Below are 19,204 nucleotides of genomic sequence, written 5' to 3'. Positions count from 1 at the left end.
TTAAACATCCTGATCACAGATTTTGTGCATTCTTGTGTGTGCCTGTATTTTTTTGTCTTTCCTTCAATTATATTCCTAGAGTGTAATTCCAACCAAAGGTTATGAACACAAAAAGGTAAAAATTTTTTTGTTTATATTTTTGTTTTTGAACCTGGGGCCTTGTTCGTGCTAGAAAAGTGCTCTGCCACTGAGCTATATCCCCAGCTCTTTTTATTTTTTTTATTTTGAGATAGGGTCTTGTTAAGTTGCCAAAGTTGGCCTCGAACTTAGGATCCTCCTGCTTTGACCTCTTAAGTTGCTGGGATTACAGGCACATGCCATTACACGCAGCCCCCAAAGTTATTTATCTGTGTCAATAGTGCCTAAAACTACACATTACTTAAAATGTGATTAAAAAAAATATTGGTAGTTGCCATTATTATCACTGTTATTAGAAACAGTGGCCATTGCTGCTCCTAGGGTCTCCCCAGGGGCTGACAGTGGGTACTTGCCTAGTGATGGGGCCCTGCCCCTCTTCTTTAACCAACACATCAGAACATGTATTCTGTTGCATTCCTTATGACTAAAACACTCAGGGTGACTTCAGGTGAACTGGGCTGTGTGAAATAATCTCACAAGAGACAGAGATACCTTTTTCTTTGGGTCCTGTGAAGCTCCTCTGACCTTAGGGGTTCGAGGAAAGAGAGAGGAGCACGTGCTGAACCCTTTCATTGGGGAGAAACCATTCAAATGAGGCAAGGGATCAGGTTTCAGAAGGTTGAATCTAGCCTCCTGATGTCCGCTGTCAGCAGATTGACTGACAGCACACCCAAAGGCAGAGCAAGAGAAGGGGACACACAAAGGGAGCTTCCATGGAACATTCTATCCCAAACAGGGCAAAGGGGTAGGATTACAAAGGAATAGGTGAGTGTAGCTCAACCCCAGGGTGACAGCCTTTGACTTCCTGGGCTGGGACAACGCCCAAATCACCTTGAAATATAGTGATTGGTCAGAGCCTTTTGCTTCAGGACTGGAAGGCATGAGTCATTCAGAGTGGCTCCCCACAGTACTCCTTCCCAACTCTGGCCCCTCCAGGGAGAATTGCGTGGTTTTAGAATGATTCCTGATAACCACAGCCATGTACTCAACTAAGACTTGAAGATTTTATGTAATAAAGTATTTGAGGGAGAGAGAGAGTTTAGTAGTGGCTTAGGATGGAAGACATCAAGAAAGGCTGCCTTGCAAAGAGGGAGGGATTTGTGTTGGGTCTGGGATAGCTCAGAGCTGATAAGGAAGAAGGGGAGAAAGGGCATTTCAGGGTTGAGATAGGAGCACACAAACGGATACCATCTAGATATGAGAAATAAATGATCTCACAAGGTTACATGCTGTTCTGTACATTTGGCAGCCATGATTTTCTTCTTTAAGGACCTGCAACTTAGTCCCTTGGTTTGATGTCATAAGTCCTTGGCCCCTAGTTGCTTGGCAGATGTGGAGATGAACTTGGGGTTTGTGTGTATATATGTATGTTGTGGGAAACAACCAGCAACCAGATCTACCTTGCTGTTACGAGGAAATGGTATAGCTGAGAAGGAACCTGAATTTTGTATGAGGAAGAACTTCTAGTTTTCTGCTGTTCTTCATTATTCCTGAAGTAATAGCAAACCATTGTAAATAGTTGACTTATAATTTAAAGCTTGTTGTTTCTTATTTTTAATAAGAACTCTCACTAGTTGATTAGCTACTATGATCTTGGTTCCATACAAAGCACTTTATGTTCATGACCTCATATCAGTACCTCCCAGTCTCTGCAAGGTGGGCTTCATTACCACTTTACAGGGTAAAAACCTGAATGTTTAAACATGTGCCCAGAGTCACACAGCTGGTAAGTGGTGGAGCTGGGACTCTACAGGGTGTTCGGGGTGCCTTTCTCATGGCAGGCTCTGCAAAAAAAGTTAAAAAATTGGTCATAATAAAGCCTGCAATTTGTGGCTGGGGTTATGACTCAGTGGTAGAGCACTTGCCTTTCACGTATGAGGCAGTAGGTTCAATCCTCAGCACCACATAAAGTTAAATAAATAAAGGTATTGTGTCCATCTACAACTGAAAAAAAATTAAAAAGAAAAAGCCTACAATTTGTCAGAATCTAAAAATAACCACCAAACTTTGGAGCTGGAGCATCTTATCTCTCAGCTGTCCCTTACTTTGCTTGGGGGCAGTGGGGAGAGTCATTCTTTTCTTTCTTTTTTTTTTTTTTAAGAGAGAGAGAGAGAGAGAGAGAATTTTAATATTTATTTATTTATTTATTTTAGTTATCAGCGGACACAACATCTTTGTTTTGTATGTGGTGCTGAGGATCGAACCCGGGCCTCACGCATGTCAGGCGAGCTCCCTACCGCTTGGGCCACATCTCCAGCCCCAAGAGTCATTGTTTTCAGTGAGGGGAATATTTTGTCATTAACATTAGCATACAAGGGCCTGTTGATGATACCCTATGACATTGGTTGGGTAGCTGCCCCAGGCTTCTAGAAGGCTTCCTCATTTTGGGCTGGCTCAAAGCAAGTTGTATATTTTTTCCATACCGACACCAAATATTGTTTTCAGCTTTTCATTTATTTAACTTAGAATTTCTTCAAGTTACAAAAGGTTTCTCTTTGCACTGGCTCTTTGGGTTTTGAAATGTATTGATTTTCAAATGATTGAGTGTCCTTTTACTATATTTTTATTGGGCATTAATCTGAACCAAATTCTAGATATTTGATTTTATTTTTGTAGTGTCACTTCTCACTCAGTGTTCTTATTCTTGCATATATGTCAACTGATTTTGGGTTTTTTTTTTTTTAGTTAATATCTGTTCATTACAAGAAGTCTAAAAGATAAATGTAGAAAATTACGAAGTGGAAGATTAAAGTCTCATCATCCAAGGGTGTAACCCCTGTTAATGTTTAGTGTTATTGTAAATCAAGAGCTTTCTTCTCTTGCCTACGTCTGTCTGTAAGGTTTGCCACTCATCATTAAGCTTTTCTGAAAAAGAATGTTTTTTGAACAACCATGGAATATTCCATTTTATGGTTACACTGTGACTTATTTAACTAATCATTGTTGTTAGGCACTTTTGGCTCTTCCCAGATCTTTTATAAATAGCACTATCCTTCTAATGGTTTTTCTCACTCTTTAAGTTATTCTTAGTGAAGATCCTTCAAGGAGCTGTTTGGTCCAAGAAGCTCAGAGGTGCGTCTGCTGTTTGCTAACAGATGAAAACATACTGTAGTCCCTTTACCTATGATATCACTTTTCCCAGTTTATTACCTTGTAGTCAATAGTGATCTGAAAATATTACATGGAAAAATCCAGAAATAAATAGTTCATAAGTTTTAAATAACTTTTATTATAATATTAAAATTACTCCATTTTTGTTATACTTTTTTTTAAAAGAGAGAGTGAGAGAGGGGAGAGAGAGAGAGAGAGAGAGAATTTTTTTTAAATATTTATTTATTTATTTTTTAGTTATCGGCGGATACAACATCTTTGTTTGTATGTGGTGCTGAGGATCGAACCCTGGCCGCACGCATGCCAGCAAGCGCGCTACCGCTTGAGCCACATCCCTAGCCCTTTTTTTGGTTATACTTAAACTCTTACTATACCTCATTTATGAATTAAACTTTATGATACCTGTGATAGGTATATATAGGAAAAAGCATGGTGAATATTAGGTTCAGTACTTTCTGTGGTTTCAGACATCCACTGGGGCTCTTGGGACATATTCCCAGGGATAAGGAGAGACTACTGTATGTATATAAACCAGCACTAATGTTAGCAGTGCAGTCAAAAATCTAACAGTGGGGCTGGGGATATGGCTCAAGCGGTAGTGCGCTCGCCTGGCATGCGTGCGGCCTGGGTTCAATCCTCAGCACCACATACAAACAAAGATGTGTGTCCGCCGAAAACTAAAAGAAATAAATATTAAAATTCTCTCTCTCTCTCTCTCTCTCTCTCTCTCTCTCTCAAAAATTTAAAAAAAAATCTAACAGTGATAGTTACCAATTACCTCCTGCTTGCTGAACACCAGGCATTTATCTAAGCCTCTGACACTCTATGTCATATCCAGTCCTCACTATAACATTACAACTTTGTGTGATACTTATTATCATGCCCCAGTCAGGTGTGGCAGCACATACCCTTAATCCCAGTTTGCTTGGGAGATTGAGGCAGAGGGGTTGCAAGTTCAATGATAACCTGGGCAATTTACTGAGAACCTATCTTAAAGCAATAATTAAGGTAATAATTTTTTTAAGTGCAGTTCAGTGGTGGAGCTCTTGCCTAACCTGTACAAGGCCTTGGGTTGAATCCAGAGTACCACAAAAAAAAAAAAAAAAAAAAAAAAAGAAAAAAGAAAAGAAAGAAAGTATCATGTTCCCATGCCACTTTTACAGATGAAGAAACTGAGTTCCAGAGAGAGAAAGGAAGTTTTCCAAGGTCCCTCAACCATTGAGTTGACTTGAAACCATGTTTACTTTACTCCAAAGCTTTTGTTCTTAACCGAAATCTGTGTTCTGGAGTTCAACATCTGGGCTCCATTCCTATTCCAACACTATCGTGTGCCAGTTACTTAATCCTCTGGTCCTTTAATTTCTCATCTGTTAAAAGTGGAAGAGCCTGCCAATGCCTCTCCATGGGCTGGCATGAGGGGCAAATGTGACACGGCTACACAACAGAGAAGTTTTCTTTTCTAACTTTCAGCTAATTTCTCTAATCAAGCTTTTAGAAGAGTCCTCCAGAATGTGGTGGGAGAACATTTCACATTCCATTTAATAATGAACCCTTTGCTACCAAATAGAAACACAGTCAGGAGGGAACTTATGGAGGGTTTACCCATCTTGACCTCTCTTCGCTGGAGCTTGTTATCTCTGGCTGTGGAAACTTTCTGTTTTTGAAAAAGGATAGGGAGCACCCGGCTGAACAGACAGCATTAATAAATCAAATCTGTCCCACCATGTCTACCTGCTGGGTGTACATTTCCTCTGACATGTGTAAAGGGCCTCCATTTTCCACCCGGACAGTCCCCTTTGCATGTGCAGTGTTTTTTCCACATACCCAGCTTGGGCATAAATGTGAACACCCATTTCCTAAATCTGCTTTACCTGTGTCTCTTGTGGCCATTGTTTTAGCTGCCAGTAATTATGAGGTCTGGGTTTTCAGCTCATTTGCTAGGCCAGATTTCCTCATGGAAACTCTTGCTTGTCCTGGATGGGACATTTTCTCATTTCAGTCCCAGAATCCCCATACCCCTGGAAATAGATCTATGTATATGTTTCTGTTTTTAGGTGATCCCTCCCAAGTGTGGGTTTCTCCCTTCAAGGTGGACCTTGTTACCGTGGACCTAGGTACCATGGACCAGTGTTTCTCAACCCAGAGGATATTTGGCAGTGTCTACCTACGTTTTGATTGGTACAACTGGGGCGGAGTGCTACTAGCATCTAGTGGTCAGATTGCTAAATATCCTAGTGTCCAAGACAACCCCTCATTCATAAAACTGAAGTTTGATTGGTCAGTGATCACTCATTATTCCTAAAACAGAACAAATGCATTTTCTCTCCTTACTTGATTTCAACTCCTAGAAGGCAGGAACTGTATCTCCTCTCATTGAAACCTCCCCACAGTGCATGACTTGTATGGAAACTGCATATGTAGCCCCCAAGAGCAGAAAATACTCAGGCTTTGGAACAAACATATCTGATTTTTGGATCCTGCCTGGGCAATTGCCTTAACTTCTCTCAGCCTCAAGTTTCCTCATAGGTGAAATGAAAACAAATCCCATCTTGCAGGGTAGGGGCAAGGATTGGAGAGATTGAATCAGAAGGTCTACGCACAGGCAGGCACATAAAGGACTTCAGTGATAATACCCCCCATGGGACTTGGAGCCCAGAAATCACTGAGAAAACACAAAATGAGGAATTATTTTTTTGGGGGGTGGGGTACTGGGGATTGAACTCAGGAGCACTGGACCACTGAGCCACACCCCCAACCCTATTATTTATTTTATTTAGAGACAAGTCTCACTGGGTTACTTAACACCTCTCTTTTGCTGAGACTGGTTTTGAACTCATAATCCTCTTGCCTTGACCTCCTAAGCTGCTGGGATTACAGGAGTATACTACTGTGCCCAGCCAAAATGAGGAATTCTTGATGATGGAGCTCACCTAGTATAGCCCACCTCTCTCATTTTCTCCAAGTTGCCTCAGAAGAAAAATTCCAACTCTCTGGGGAATATTTCAATACATATATAAAAATATGCTTGCCTGGCACAGTGGCACACTCCTATAATCCCAGCAGTTTGGGAATGAGGCAGGAGGATCATGGGTTCAAAGCCAGCCTCAGTAAAAGTGAGGTGCTAAGCAATTCAGTGAGACCCTGTCTCTAAATAAAATACAAAATAGGGCTGGGGATGTGGAGGTGTAGGAGAGCTCATTGGTTGAGTGTCTCTGAATTCAATCTCCAATACTCCCCCCGCCAAATATATATATTCAATATATATGTATATATTTTTCTTATATTCAAAACGTGAAACTGAAATTTGGATATAGTTTTGCCCATCAGATTGATAATAATACCTTGTTGATGAGAGTATAAATAAAGTATGCTACCCGTGACTATCTGGGAGATATACAGTTGAACCAGTTTATTTGAAGGTCAATTTGACAGCACATACCAAGTCTTAAAATGTTATATGAAGGCTGGGAATATGGCTCAGTGGTGGAGCACTTGTCTAGTGTGCTTGAGGCCCAGGTTCAGTCCCAGCTCTGTTAAGAGAATAAATTAATTAATTAAGAGAATAAATAAATAGAATGTTGAAATATTTTAGACTTAAGGAATTTTACCTAAGGAATCTGCCTTACAGATATACTAACATGACTACATGAAGGATGTTCACTTTTTATAATAGCCAGATACAGATACTGGGAGTGATTTTAATGTCCATTAGTTGGGAATTAATTAAAATAGTGTAGTCTGCTTAGACCATAAGATAACTAACTGCAGTCACTGAAAAAAATGAGTAACTTTAGGGTGATAAGAAAAGTTTTAGAAGTAAGTAGAGATAGATGTTGTATAACACTGTGAGCTTATTAAATGCTACTGACTTGTTCACTTTAAAAATGATTATGCTCTGTGCATTTCACCTCTGTTTTTGTAAAGATTAAGTCTTACAGGGCTGGGGTTGTGGCTCAGTGGTAGAGCACTTGCCTAACATGTGTGAGATATGGGGTTTCATCCTCAACACCACAGAAAAATAAATAAAATAAAGGTATTATGTCTGTCTATAAATGTGGAGAGAGAGAGAGAGAGAGAGAGAGAGAGTCTTACACCATAACATGAAGATATTTCAAAGAAGAAGATAACATTGTTTTCCGTGAATGTTAGCAAATGTAAGGGGGAAGTTTGGAAAGATATAGAACAGATTCAACAGTGGTTCCTTTTAGGAAATGACCTTGGGGAAAGGAGGGAATTGCTATTTAATATTAAATGTCTGAGATGTCTGCATTATCGGAAATTTTAAAATTAGCATAAATTACTTCCAAACTGGGGGAGAAAGTCTGAAGTTGGTTAGGGACTGAAAATGTAAGGAGGTAGGAGGGTGATTCTTTTAAGTGAAAGTGGAAACTGTGTTTCATTTTGAATTTTCTTTTTGTGTGTGTTTTTCTTTCTTTCTGGGCTTTAATGCCTGTCTGGGATGCCTTCAAAACAGCAAATGGAGTTACTTGGTGACTCACTATGCATGTTTTGACCTTTCAGCAACTATGGTTAATTGATTCTGAGCACAGGGGATCTACATTCATTTAATCTGGTTACTGTTTATAAGGGACTGTTTTAAGAGATCATAAGGATTTGTGAGATGCCATTAGCGAACTGTGTATTGGGTGCACATGTTTTCTTGATCTCCTGCCCAGGTCTGCTCCAGCAATCCTAAGCTCTTGGTGCTCACAGAGGCCTGTGCCAGCCCAAGAGCTTATATTGCTACTTGCAAGTGGCTAACTCCCAGCTTCCAGAATGCTCTGGTAATACCTTGAAGCTCCTTGGAAGCTTCTCCTTACATTTTTCGTTTATTCATTTTTTCTTAGGTCATAAAAAATTAAAAAGTAGGAAAATCAGAAATCACCTCTGATGAAAAAAATAGAATTTTATGGCACTCCCATTTTATCTTTTCTCTTATGGACTTTTGCATAATTATTAAACAGTATTCATATGCAGATTTTAAATTATCTCAGAATTCTTTTATTGGCTAGAATAATATTCCATTAAGCAAGTAACTTATTTAAAAAACCCTTATATTGGATGGTTCCTTTAAAAAATATTCTCTTAGTCAGGTGCATTGGTGCACATCTGTAGTCCCAGCTCCTTGAGAGGCTGAGGTAGGAGGATTACTTGAGCTCAGGAGCCCAGGGGTCAGCCTGAGCAACAGAGCAATACGTATTAAAAAACAACCATAAAAACAAACAAATAAAAACTCTACTTTATTGGATTTTATTGTTGAATTTCAAAATAATTGGGAGCTACCTTACCTTAGAACGTCTTAGTGATCTTGGCTCATATGTCACATGCAAAATCAGTTCCTGCCCTTGGGAAGTTTATAGTTTAAAACAGGTGACCAGTATATATAGTAAAAAGTGATCATTGCTATATCGGAGGTATGTCCAAATTGCTCTGGGAGAGGAGGACAAGCGAACATTAGTGAAGGTTTCTTAGAGGAGACGGTATTTGACTTATATTCTGAGTTAACTGTAAAATATAAGAAATGCATTCTAGAAACAGAAGATTTGAAGGGAGCACAAAGAGATGGCAAAGCATGTCACACTGAGGGGATGGCAAATAGCCTAGTATGGCTGAAGAATAGGGGGATTGTGGGTGAGTGGCAGGATGTGATCCTAAGTACGTAGCCTGTAGTCAGATTACAAGAGGCCTTCTGTGACAAGCTAAGGAGTTGGAACTTGACATAGAAGGCCACAGGGAATGGTGGCAGGGAACACTTGTTAAATAACAATATGGTTTTTGAGCACAGTCATACCTCATTGCTTTGGCAAAGTTTCCAGTGAGTGTGTTGAAATCTTGTAGGATGAGGACTAAAGATGATGCATTTAACTTCCTTCCTGATGATTTGTTTCTGTCATGAGAAAGCACCATGGTAGCATATTTCTGCCACAGGGTTGGACTTTGGGTGGTTAGACCACTCCATCATCATTTGCTGCTAAAATGGTATTTATTATGTATGTTAATTGGAACTTTTTGAGTTGACAGAACTCCAGCTGAGATCAATGTAAATAGGGGTAATGTATTAGCCCATGTAACTAAAATATTCAAAGGTGGCTCTTCCTGGCTTCAGGCATAGTGGAATTCAGGGGTTCAAAACACTAGTGTTGGCAAAGCTCATTATATTTCTGCTGCTTCTATCAGTCAGTCTCTCTATCCTTTATTCTGTGTGTCCCTTCCTTTTCTCCTGTTGCAGATAGATTCTCCTTTGTGACATGGGAGAGTTACTATAAGAAGCCCCTGCCAAAATTATCTCTTGAGCTCACAATTCCCCTTTTCTTTTTTTTTAAATATTTTTTTTCAGTTATACATGGACACAGTATCTTTATTTTGTTTACTTATTTTTATATGGTGCTGAGGATCGAACTCAGAGTCTCTCACGTTCGAGGTGAGCGCTCTACCACTGAGCCACAACCTCAGCCCCCCCCCCCTTCTTTTATAAACCATGTAGCAAATTTCCAGGACTCAGTGCCCAACCCTGAAGCAGGGTTGGAATACTCTAACTGGTCAAGTCTGGTGGAGTCCACCCAAACTAAGTGCAGTGGAATGCCCAGGGATAGTGGAAGTGCTGTTGGTAGGAGGAGGGGAGTAGGTGTGAGGCCTGATGTTTTTTGTTGTTTTGTTTTTTTAATATTTTCTTTTAGTTGTAAATGGACATAATACCTTTATTTTATAGATTTATTTTTATATGATGCTGAGGGTCAAACCTAGTGCCTCACACATGCTACCCCTGAACTACAAACCCAGCACCCTGCCTCCCTTTTTTAAGATTTCTTCTTAACTTTGTTTTTTTTTTTTTTTTTTTTTAAAGAGAGAGAGAGTGAGAGAGAGAATTTTTTTTAAATATATTTTTTTTTAGTTTTCGGTGGACACAACATCTTTGTTTGTATGTGGTGCTGAGGATCGAACCCGGGTTGCACACATGCCTGGCAAGCGCGCTACCGCTTGAGCCACATCCCCAGCCCCTTAACTTTGTTTAAAAAAAAAAAAAAAAATGTGGTACTGAGGATGGAACCCAGTGCCTTACCTGAGCAAGGCAAGTGCTCTACCACAATCTCAGCCCATCATCCCTTGTCCTTCTGAAGAGGGGAAGTGGCCTTTGGAAACAAGTAGAGCTCACCATTCTTCTGGGAGCTGCTGTTGCCCAGGAGTTCGGCCTGACGTGTTTTAGTGTTGTAGTACACTGAGTGTCCAGGTCGCATAGAACTGGACACTCTCAGCACATGTGGAACATGTCCAGTTTTACTTAGCACGTAGGCTCAAGACAATGTCCTGCTTCCTAAAGGCCCTGTGGTCCTGTCCTTTCTTTTTTGCAAATATATGATTTATGTTCCGTCAGCAACAGGAAGCTGCTCAAAGGATCCACCTAGTTCTGCTGCTGACCCCTGATGGCTTATTCTTCTCATTGTTTAGCGTTCCATTAGCTTCCGCAGCGAGAGCCGCCCTGACATCCTCGCCCCCCGACCCTGGTCCAGAAATGCCTCTTCCTCAAGCACCAAGCGGAGAGACAGCAAGCTGTGGAGTGAGACCTTCGATGTGTGTGTCAATCAAATGCTTACATCCAAGGAGATCAAACGGCAGGAGGTATGTTCCTGTATCTGCCAGGGAGGTGCCCTGCAGGGGAGCATCTTGCAGGGTCTGCACCGCAGTCTCCAAATCTAGTGGAAGAAACTGAGAAATACATGTGTCCAGCTGGGTGGGTGTGGCCCCCCACTTTAAAAAGACACTGTTGTGAAAATCTAGAGTTTACAGGATGTTAAAACCAAGTGCCTATTTAAGATTCTGAAGTTCACAAAAACAATCCTTTCCATTATATTTTGAGAGCAGCCTCTAGAATATTTTATCATATTTAGTTTATAGGCCTGGGTATAGCTCAGTGGTAGACCACTTGCTTAGCATGCAAGAACCGGAGTTTAATCCCTAGCGATGCAAAAAGATAAAATTTAAAATTTAAAAATGCAGATTATAGAACTTTGATTCAGCTTTGCAGAAAACTTCTTTCTAGTGCATAGTTAATTCCATTCTTTATGAGCTTTCTGTATCAATTACCCTAATAATTGGCTGCAATGACATTATACTTTTTAGAAGGTTTGTCATACGCCAGGCTATGCTAAGCACTCTGCATTGTGCATCCTCTAATGAGATCTCTGCTTCAATTTCTGTTTTTTTGTGGAAAACTTGACATTGGCAAAAGGGGAACTTGAAAATTGTCTGGTTCTTTGACTAAGCAGTTCCTTTCTAGGAAATCTGCCAGGACTGCTTGTATATAGGTGAAAAGATATATGTGCAAGATTACTTGTTACAGTAATATTTATAATTGTACTAATTTAGAAGGAGCCTAAACAACTATTATTAGAAACCAGTCTAAATAAATGAAATAATGCTTCCCTCAATGGCACATGCCTCTAATCCCAGCTGCTCGGGAGCCTGAGGCAGAAGAATTAAGAGTTCAAAGCCAGCCTCAGCAAAAGTGGGGTGCTAAGCAATTCAGTGAGACCTCGTCTCTAAATAAAATACAAAATATGGCTGGGGATATGGCTCAGTGGTCAAGTGTTCTTGAGTTCAATCCCTGATACCAAATAAATAAATAAAATACTATGCAACTGTAGAGACACATGAAGAAGTGCTGATATGTGTGTTTGGCTAAGTGGATAAGGCAAGTAACAAAATAGGATGTAGACTATGCTACCATGTATATAAAAATAGAAAAATCAATATATTTATGTATTTGCCTGTAGAACCATAAAATATTTCTGGAAGAATACTCAAGGAACTGTCAACAATGTTGCCTCCTGGGGTGGCTGGAAGGAAGTGAGAAGGACAGTTTTTACCATGTGCCCATTTGTGCACTATAAATTTTATGCCATGTAAATGTATTACCTATTCAACAATTAATAAATGAAGACTTTGAAAATAATACATGCACTGAAAAAAGTCCTGTGAAGAAATATCTGGTTAATGTGATATTGTGGTGTATTTGGTCTTCATCCCCATTTCCTGGCATATAACTCATATCTTCAGAGTGGCATTTTGTTTGTTCATAGATTGACCAAGCTTTGGTAGAATCCAGATGGAAGCTGGTTACCAATGAGACCAAGGCAAGATAGATAGTTGCGACTGAAAGTCTAACCTTTGGGGAAGGGAAAGGGGTTGAAGGTTAAGTTGATAACTAATGGCCAGTGATTTAGTGAAGCCTCCATTTAAAAAAAATAATAACAAGGTTTGGAAAGCATCCAGATTGCTGAACATATGGAGGTTCTTGGAGGGTATGTGCCTAGATGAGGCATGGAAGCTCCACACCCTTTCCCCTGTACTCCAGAATGTTCATCTCTTCATCTGGTGTTCATTGATATCCTTTGTAATATCCTTTAAAATAAACTGGTAAACCTAAGTGCTTCCCTGAGTCTGGTGAGCACCTCTGGCAAGTTAATCAAACCTGAGGAGAGGGTAATGGGAACCCTGATTTATAGCAGATTGGATTTTGGATTGGCATCTGACAGGGGATGTAGTCTTGGGGACTGAGTTCTCAACTTGTGGGATCTGCTGCTATCCCCAGGTACATAATGTCAAAATTGAATTAGGAGAGGCCCAACTGGTGTCCACTGCAAAATTGATGGCTTGTTCAGTATGTGGGGGAAAGCCCTACATACTGGATATCAGAAGTGATATGTGTTGTGAGAGTATGGGAGAAACTGAGTTTGTTATTCTTGTGTTCTCAAGAGTTAACAAGATGCTATTATGGATTGTTTAAATTTTTTATTCTTTATACTTCTCTATATTTTCCCAAAAGTTAATAGGTTACATATACAATTTGTACAATCTGACACTGAGAAAGGGGAAGGAAGGGAAGAAAAGAAGGATGGATTCCATAGATGAGGACATTATAAGGCATGGTGAGCAGGAGGTCACCACCTAGTATATTGTAGAGTCAGGATTCAAACTTGGCTCCTTTTCTGCATCAAATCCCATGGTGTATTTCCTAGTGTGGAAGTCTATGGTTTGCCTCTCTAAGAGGCCACATTTGGCCAGTCTGTATAAGTGAGCTCTTGTAAAACAGATGGACAAGGAGATCTGATGAAGATCCACATTAAGGCTAATCAGTTATTTTGAGCCCATCATTTTCCTAGAGTTATATACCACAGGTGATGGGTGTACAGCACAGGACTTCCTGACTATTTCTGTCACTTTTTTCTTTTTTTTTTTTTTTTGGTGGGGGGGGATAGTAGAATGTGGATAGATGTGTTACTGGGGATTAAATTCAGGAACACTCTACCACTGAGCTACATCCCCAGCCCTTTTTGTTTTATTTTGACCTAGACACTTGCTAAGTTGCTAAGGCTGGCCTAGAACTTTCTACACTCCTCCCCCAGTCTCCCAAATCACTGGAATTACAGGCCTGCACCACCTTGCCTGGCCTATTTTTTGTAACTTTTCATGTTAATCTATAATTATTTAAAAATAAAAAGGTAAATAAAGTAGAATAAAAAGTCATGGGGTTTTCTGAACCTCAGAGGGGTTGGGCCCTTGGGCTACTCTCCTGCCCCCACATTCACTGTCCTGCCCTGCAGTAGTCCTTGACCTATTGTCACAGGCTTGTCCTTTAATAACATAATGTTTGCCAAGGATTTAGATCCTCTGATGTAAATGTTCTGTGCGTCATAGCTCTCTAAATTATGATGGCTTAATAGAGCCAAATTAGAAATGACCCATTTATACACTCTTGCACACAGCCTGCTCCTATAGTTTTATTTAGTGTACCTGGTGGAGCTCAGAAGTACTTTAGAAAGAATTAACTTCACCAGTTTTTATTTAGAGTGATGAAGTTTTGGATTCTTTGTACAATCCCAATCTCAAAACAAAGCAACTAGAAGCTAAGAGGAGGATAGGATTTTTTTTTTAATAGGGTTTGAACCTGGGGTGTTCTACCACTGAGCTATATCTCCGGACTTTTTAATTTTATTTTTGAGGCAGCGTCTCACTAAGTTGCCAAGGCTGGCCTCGAATTTACAACTGTCCTGCCTCAACCTCCTGAGTTGCTGGGATTATAGGCATGCGCCCCTGCACTCATCTGACAAATCGGTGATAGGAATAAAGCTTTCTACTAAGATTCATCTTTTGTTGAGTAAGAGGGAGGCAAACTATGAAGGCCCAGCCAATAATGTTGCCAGGTCCATTACTGAGAACAGACCCTAAATCCTTTTTTAGGATTAACATTCATAACAAAGATGCAGAATCCATGGCTCAAACTGAAACATGGAAGATGACTGTTAAATTGTAAATTTGTGGCAATACTTTCTCCCACAGAGAAGTCCATTATGCAGAAATACTGTAATATCTTTTCTTTGCAGGTTTTAGCTAGTAGGTACATTTTCTTTAGATTGATTTAACTTTTCGAGAATCCTTTTTAAATAAAGTTGAGATGGATTTTTGAGTACTAGAACTGGCACTGTTTGAATTTGGTCTCATAAAGGAAGGGAAAATTCATTAAATATATTTCATCTTTTTTTTCAGGCAATCTTTGAACTTTCTCAAGGAGAAGAAGACTTGATAGAGGACTTGAAATTAGCAAAAAAGGTAAACTAAAAGCCAATAGTTTTATTTAGTGTACCTGGTGGAGCTCAGAAGAATCTCAAAAGTGGATGAAGTACTCATTTTAGTCACTTCATATTTTTCCCCTCTGAATAATTTCATAATACTCAGATGATACTTTATAAACACCTTCTTCATGACTAAGACAGGTCATCAGAAATTGAGAAGAACCTGTGACCACAAACCAAGCAGTGGGAAATGGTTCAAAGAAAAAGGTAGAATAGCTCTCTGCACCTGGCACGTGTAGGAGTTCACCTCTTCATGTCTCTGGTGTACCTCAAAGAATATATCAGTTTAAATCAGAAAGTGTCCGTGGATGCCTGCCCTAGAAGTCTCACATGCAGGGCCTCTTTGTGGAAGAGAATGGGTGTCTTAAACAGGAACTATATCTTAGAAAAAAGGCATTTGAAACTGGGCATGGTGGTGCATGCCTGTTATCCCAGTGACTTAGGCTGAGGCAGAAGTTTAAGGCCAACCTGGTAACTTAGTGAGACCCTATCTTAAAATGAAATAAAAAAATAAAAAGGACTGGGAATGAAGCGTAATGATAAAGCACCACTGGGTTCAATTCCTAGTATAAGGGGAAGGAGGACATATGAATCTAAAAAGTAGATGAAGTACTGAAATGAGGCAATTGTATAACTGTTGTAAGTTAGGGTTTTTTCTATGGAAACTGGTTTGGGGTTTTTGTTTGTTTGTTTTGCTTTGTTGATTTAGTGCTGGGAATTGGATCCAGGACCTTGAGCATGCTACACACACATACACTACCACTGAACCATGCTCTAGCCAGAAACTTATTTTTTAATTAACATTGTGTGGGAGGGAGCAGGGGGGAATACCCTGGCCTTATAGAATGTACATTCTTGACAATGAGCTTTCCTTCAAAATTTTTTCCATTCCAGCAATACCAGGCCACTGCACCACATACCATTCCCTTAGCTTGGAAATTAATCCAGACTCCTTCATCCTGATATTCATGGCATCCTCAAATAATTATTGGGAAGGAATGATGTTTCCCTTCTTTGAGGGGTTGTTAGTACAGCTTTCTGCTATTGTGAACCCCTACCTCCAGCATTCCTGATATGGCCATCCAAGCTAATCTTGGATACAGCCAAGAAACAGAGTTTCAGTCAGGGCTGGAGGAAGGGGAGGAGATCAGAGAGGACCAAAAAGGCTCTTCACTCTAAGAGACATTGTGCTGATTCTATGTTCAACTCATCTCACCTGGATCAAGTTCTCCCAGATGCTAGCGTCTTCCTGGCAACACTTCTCTTCCTTTCAACCCTCTTTATCTACCCTTCTTCTAGGCACCACCACAAACCTCAATTCTTTCTTCTATAATATTTATTGCCTCCTTCTTTGTGCCAAGTGGCTCATCTTTAAAACTTTCCTTTGTCAGTGCACCTTTAATCTTCTGGCTGTCTAGAGCACTTATGACTTGATCTTCTTTCTTGTCACATAAACATCTCTCCCATTGTTAATCTTGAGTAGTTTTGTTGTTGTTGTTGTTGTTTTGTTTGTTTTTGGTACCAGGGACTGAACTCAGGAACATTTGTCCACTGAGCCACATCCTCACTCTTGTTTTGTATTTTATTTAGAGACTGGGTCTCACTGAGTTGCTTAGTGCCTCACTTTTGCTGAGGATGGCTTTGAACTCATAGTCTTCCTGCTTCAGCCTCCTGAGCCACTGTGATTACAGATGTGTTCCACCATGCCTGGCTTGAATAGATTTTTAAACATGTATTTAATTTTCCATGCATTAAAAAAAAAAATCTTTCCAGATGGGTGTAATGGTACAAACCTGTAATCCCAGTGACTTGGGAGATATAGGTGGGAGGATCATAAGTTTGAAGCCAGCCTCAGCAACTTAGTGAGGCCCTAAGCACTTAGTGAGACCCTATCCTAAAATAAATAATAAAAGGGCTGGGAATATTGCTCAGTGGTAAAATGTCCTTGGGCTTAATCCCCAGTACAAAAAAAAAAAAAAATGTGCCAATCATTTTTTTTCTTTCTTTTAACTATGTACTGATTTGCAAAAGAGCTTCTGGTAGCTAATTTTGAATAAAGTGGGAGTTTTTCAAGCTGTAGGATCTTGGTGATTTTGAAAACATTATAATAACCAAATCTATATCAAGGACTTATGCTCCTTCTACTTTGGTTTATCAGTGACCACAAAAGGCTCAAGGAGTCCTGGATTCTCCTCTCCTCCAGCTACTCCTGTCTGCTGTTTCTGCAGCACTGTGGGAGAAGTTGTTGGGAGAACCAGATTTTGTTGTTGTTGTTGTTGTTGTTAATCACATAGCACCTCTTAGATGTTAGTTCCTCTGAATTTAAATGTTTGTGTTCATCTCTTGTCCTTCTTATGCAGGCCTATCATGACCCCATGCTGAAACTCTCCATCATGACAGAACAAGAGTTGAACCAAATTTTTGGAACACTGGATTCTCTAATTCCTCTACACGAAGGTATCGTTTTGTTCCTGGGATGAGTTGTGACTTGTAGCTTAGTTGACTTGTCTTACAACAAGTCAGTGATTGTGTAATAATGTGAATAACCCAGAACTGCTTCCAGCCATGTTCATATTTGAATGCCTACCGAAATAAGCATTCTGTTTATTTTTTGCCAGAGCTTCTTAGTCAGCTTCGGGATGTTCGGAAGCCTGATGGCTCAACAGAACACGTTGGTCCCATCCTCGTGGGCTGGGTAAGAAAAGTTCTGTGGACTTAGTTGAAGACAGATTTCCTTTTTTTTTTTTTATTTTAATTTTAATTTTCTTGTAGAGTGGGAAGGGGAGACGTGCTATGGATTGAACTCAGGGCCTCACACATGCTAGGCAAGATTTCCATAATTTAGATGGAGTTTCATTATACCTAGACTTTTCTTATTGGCAAATATTGGTTTTATATCAGAAAAATAAAAATTCAATTCCTAATAAAATTTGTAATTATATTTAGGACTTATCTTTTTAAAGCATGAAAACAATTCTTACTACACATTTACTACATTTAAGATAATGTGGCATTAAAATAAGTACAGGTACACATGAAACTATTAGTTTCACATCAAATAAAACAAAACTAGGTAGTATGGCATCCAGACCAATTGCTCTTGAAATTATTAGCATTTCTAGTGCATTACTGCCTTAATGCAGGCCTTTTGAGGATTCACGACATAGTTAGATTTAGTTCAGGAGTCTGTTTTAGTACCAAGGCTGAAATATCCCAAGGGTATCTGAAAGACAAGTAATGTTCTAAGATGAATAATTTAAAAAATGAGCATTAATATTTCAGGAGAGATTGTTCATCTTACACTTTCAACTTTCCTTTTATTAACTTCTTTTAGCAAAAAAAAAAAAAAAAAAAAAAAAATCTTCTAAAGAGAGCCAGCCAACTAGAGTCACAGAAGGTGTAATGAGAAGAGAGGGTCTGTTTCAGTATTTCTTAAATTTCCTTAGTCTGCAGACTGCTTTGATGGGAATAAAGGGGGCAATAAGGCCACACTCTAGAATTAGCAGGATGATTGCTTTGTGTTTGCCATGATAGCAATAAAAAATACATGGTTTCCTTAAACAAATTGTTTAATTGTGAATTTGTTCCAGAAACAAAATTGTAGGAATCTGTCTAGTTATTAACTTTATTTTTGAAATAAATATTTATCACTTTTGTTAGGAAATTAGTTGGATCTAGGGGCAGATTTTGCAGTCATTTTGGGTATCCAAAGGAAGAGAGGAGTGACCATGCTGGTCCATTGCTATCTGGACCCTTCAGGCCAAAGGACTTGCAGCTTCAAGAGCAGCCTCAAATTAAACAACTGGCCTGTTGTTACCAGACTTCATGAGAAATGGCCTTATTTATCAGGCCCAACGAGCTGTTAAATGTTTTCCCTCTTTTAACTGCAGATGTGTCCATGCGAGTGGGAACTGTAAACCAAGGGGTACATCTGTTTGAGCTCTGGTCTTTTTAACAGAACAAAATAAACATCTTGGTGGACTTTGACTGAGAAAGTCAGAGCCCATTCAACCCATGAAAAATTGATTTATTTCTCCCCTGAAGAAAAAACATGAAAAAGCCTTTTAAACAAGTAAGCTGCCCAAGTGGGACAGCATTGACCATTCCTTTTGACCTTAGAATGAAATCAATTACTTTTACTTTGAAGACCTTAAACAGGGTGGTTGCAGTTTTTTTTTTTTTTTTTCAGGGAACCACCCTGGTTACTGAGGATCCGTTTCCCCCTCCCCAGTAGGTCACCCTGTTGGAGCAAGCCTTCCCTATCACAAAGAATCAACTTCCCAAGTGACTTATCTAAGTAATAAAATAATTTATAAGCTCTCCAA

General features: G+C 39.6%; 1 protein-coding gene across 7 annotated transcripts in view; it reads left to right on the top strand.

Moving 5' to 3' along the window:
• Positions 1-19,204, top strand: part of Arhgef3 (Rho guanine nucleotide exchange factor 3) — a 312,562-nt gene that overhangs the window by 276,109 nt on the left and 17,249 nt on the right. For all 7 annotated transcript variants that reach the window (XM_076868358.1, XM_076868328.1, XM_076868319.1 and 4 more), the window contains 4 exons: positions 10,696-10,866; positions 14,794-14,856; positions 17,240-17,336; positions 17,498-17,574. In XM_076868358.1, the coding sequence (XP_076724473.1) occupies positions 10,696-10,866; positions 14,794-14,856; positions 17,240-17,336; positions 17,498-17,574 (408 nt within the window). The remainder of the gene's footprint in view (positions 1-10,695; positions 10,867-14,793; positions 14,857-17,239; positions 17,337-17,497; positions 17,575-19,204) is intronic.

This window comes from Callospermophilus lateralis, chromosome 1 (assembly GCF_048772815.1).
Source record: "Callospermophilus lateralis isolate mCalLat2 chromosome 1, mCalLat2.hap1, whole genome shotgun sequence".
Lineage (NCBI taxonomy): Eukaryota > Metazoa > Chordata > Mammalia > Rodentia > Sciuridae > Callospermophilus > Callospermophilus lateralis.
This window is presented reverse-complemented; position numbering and strand designations above follow the sequence as displayed.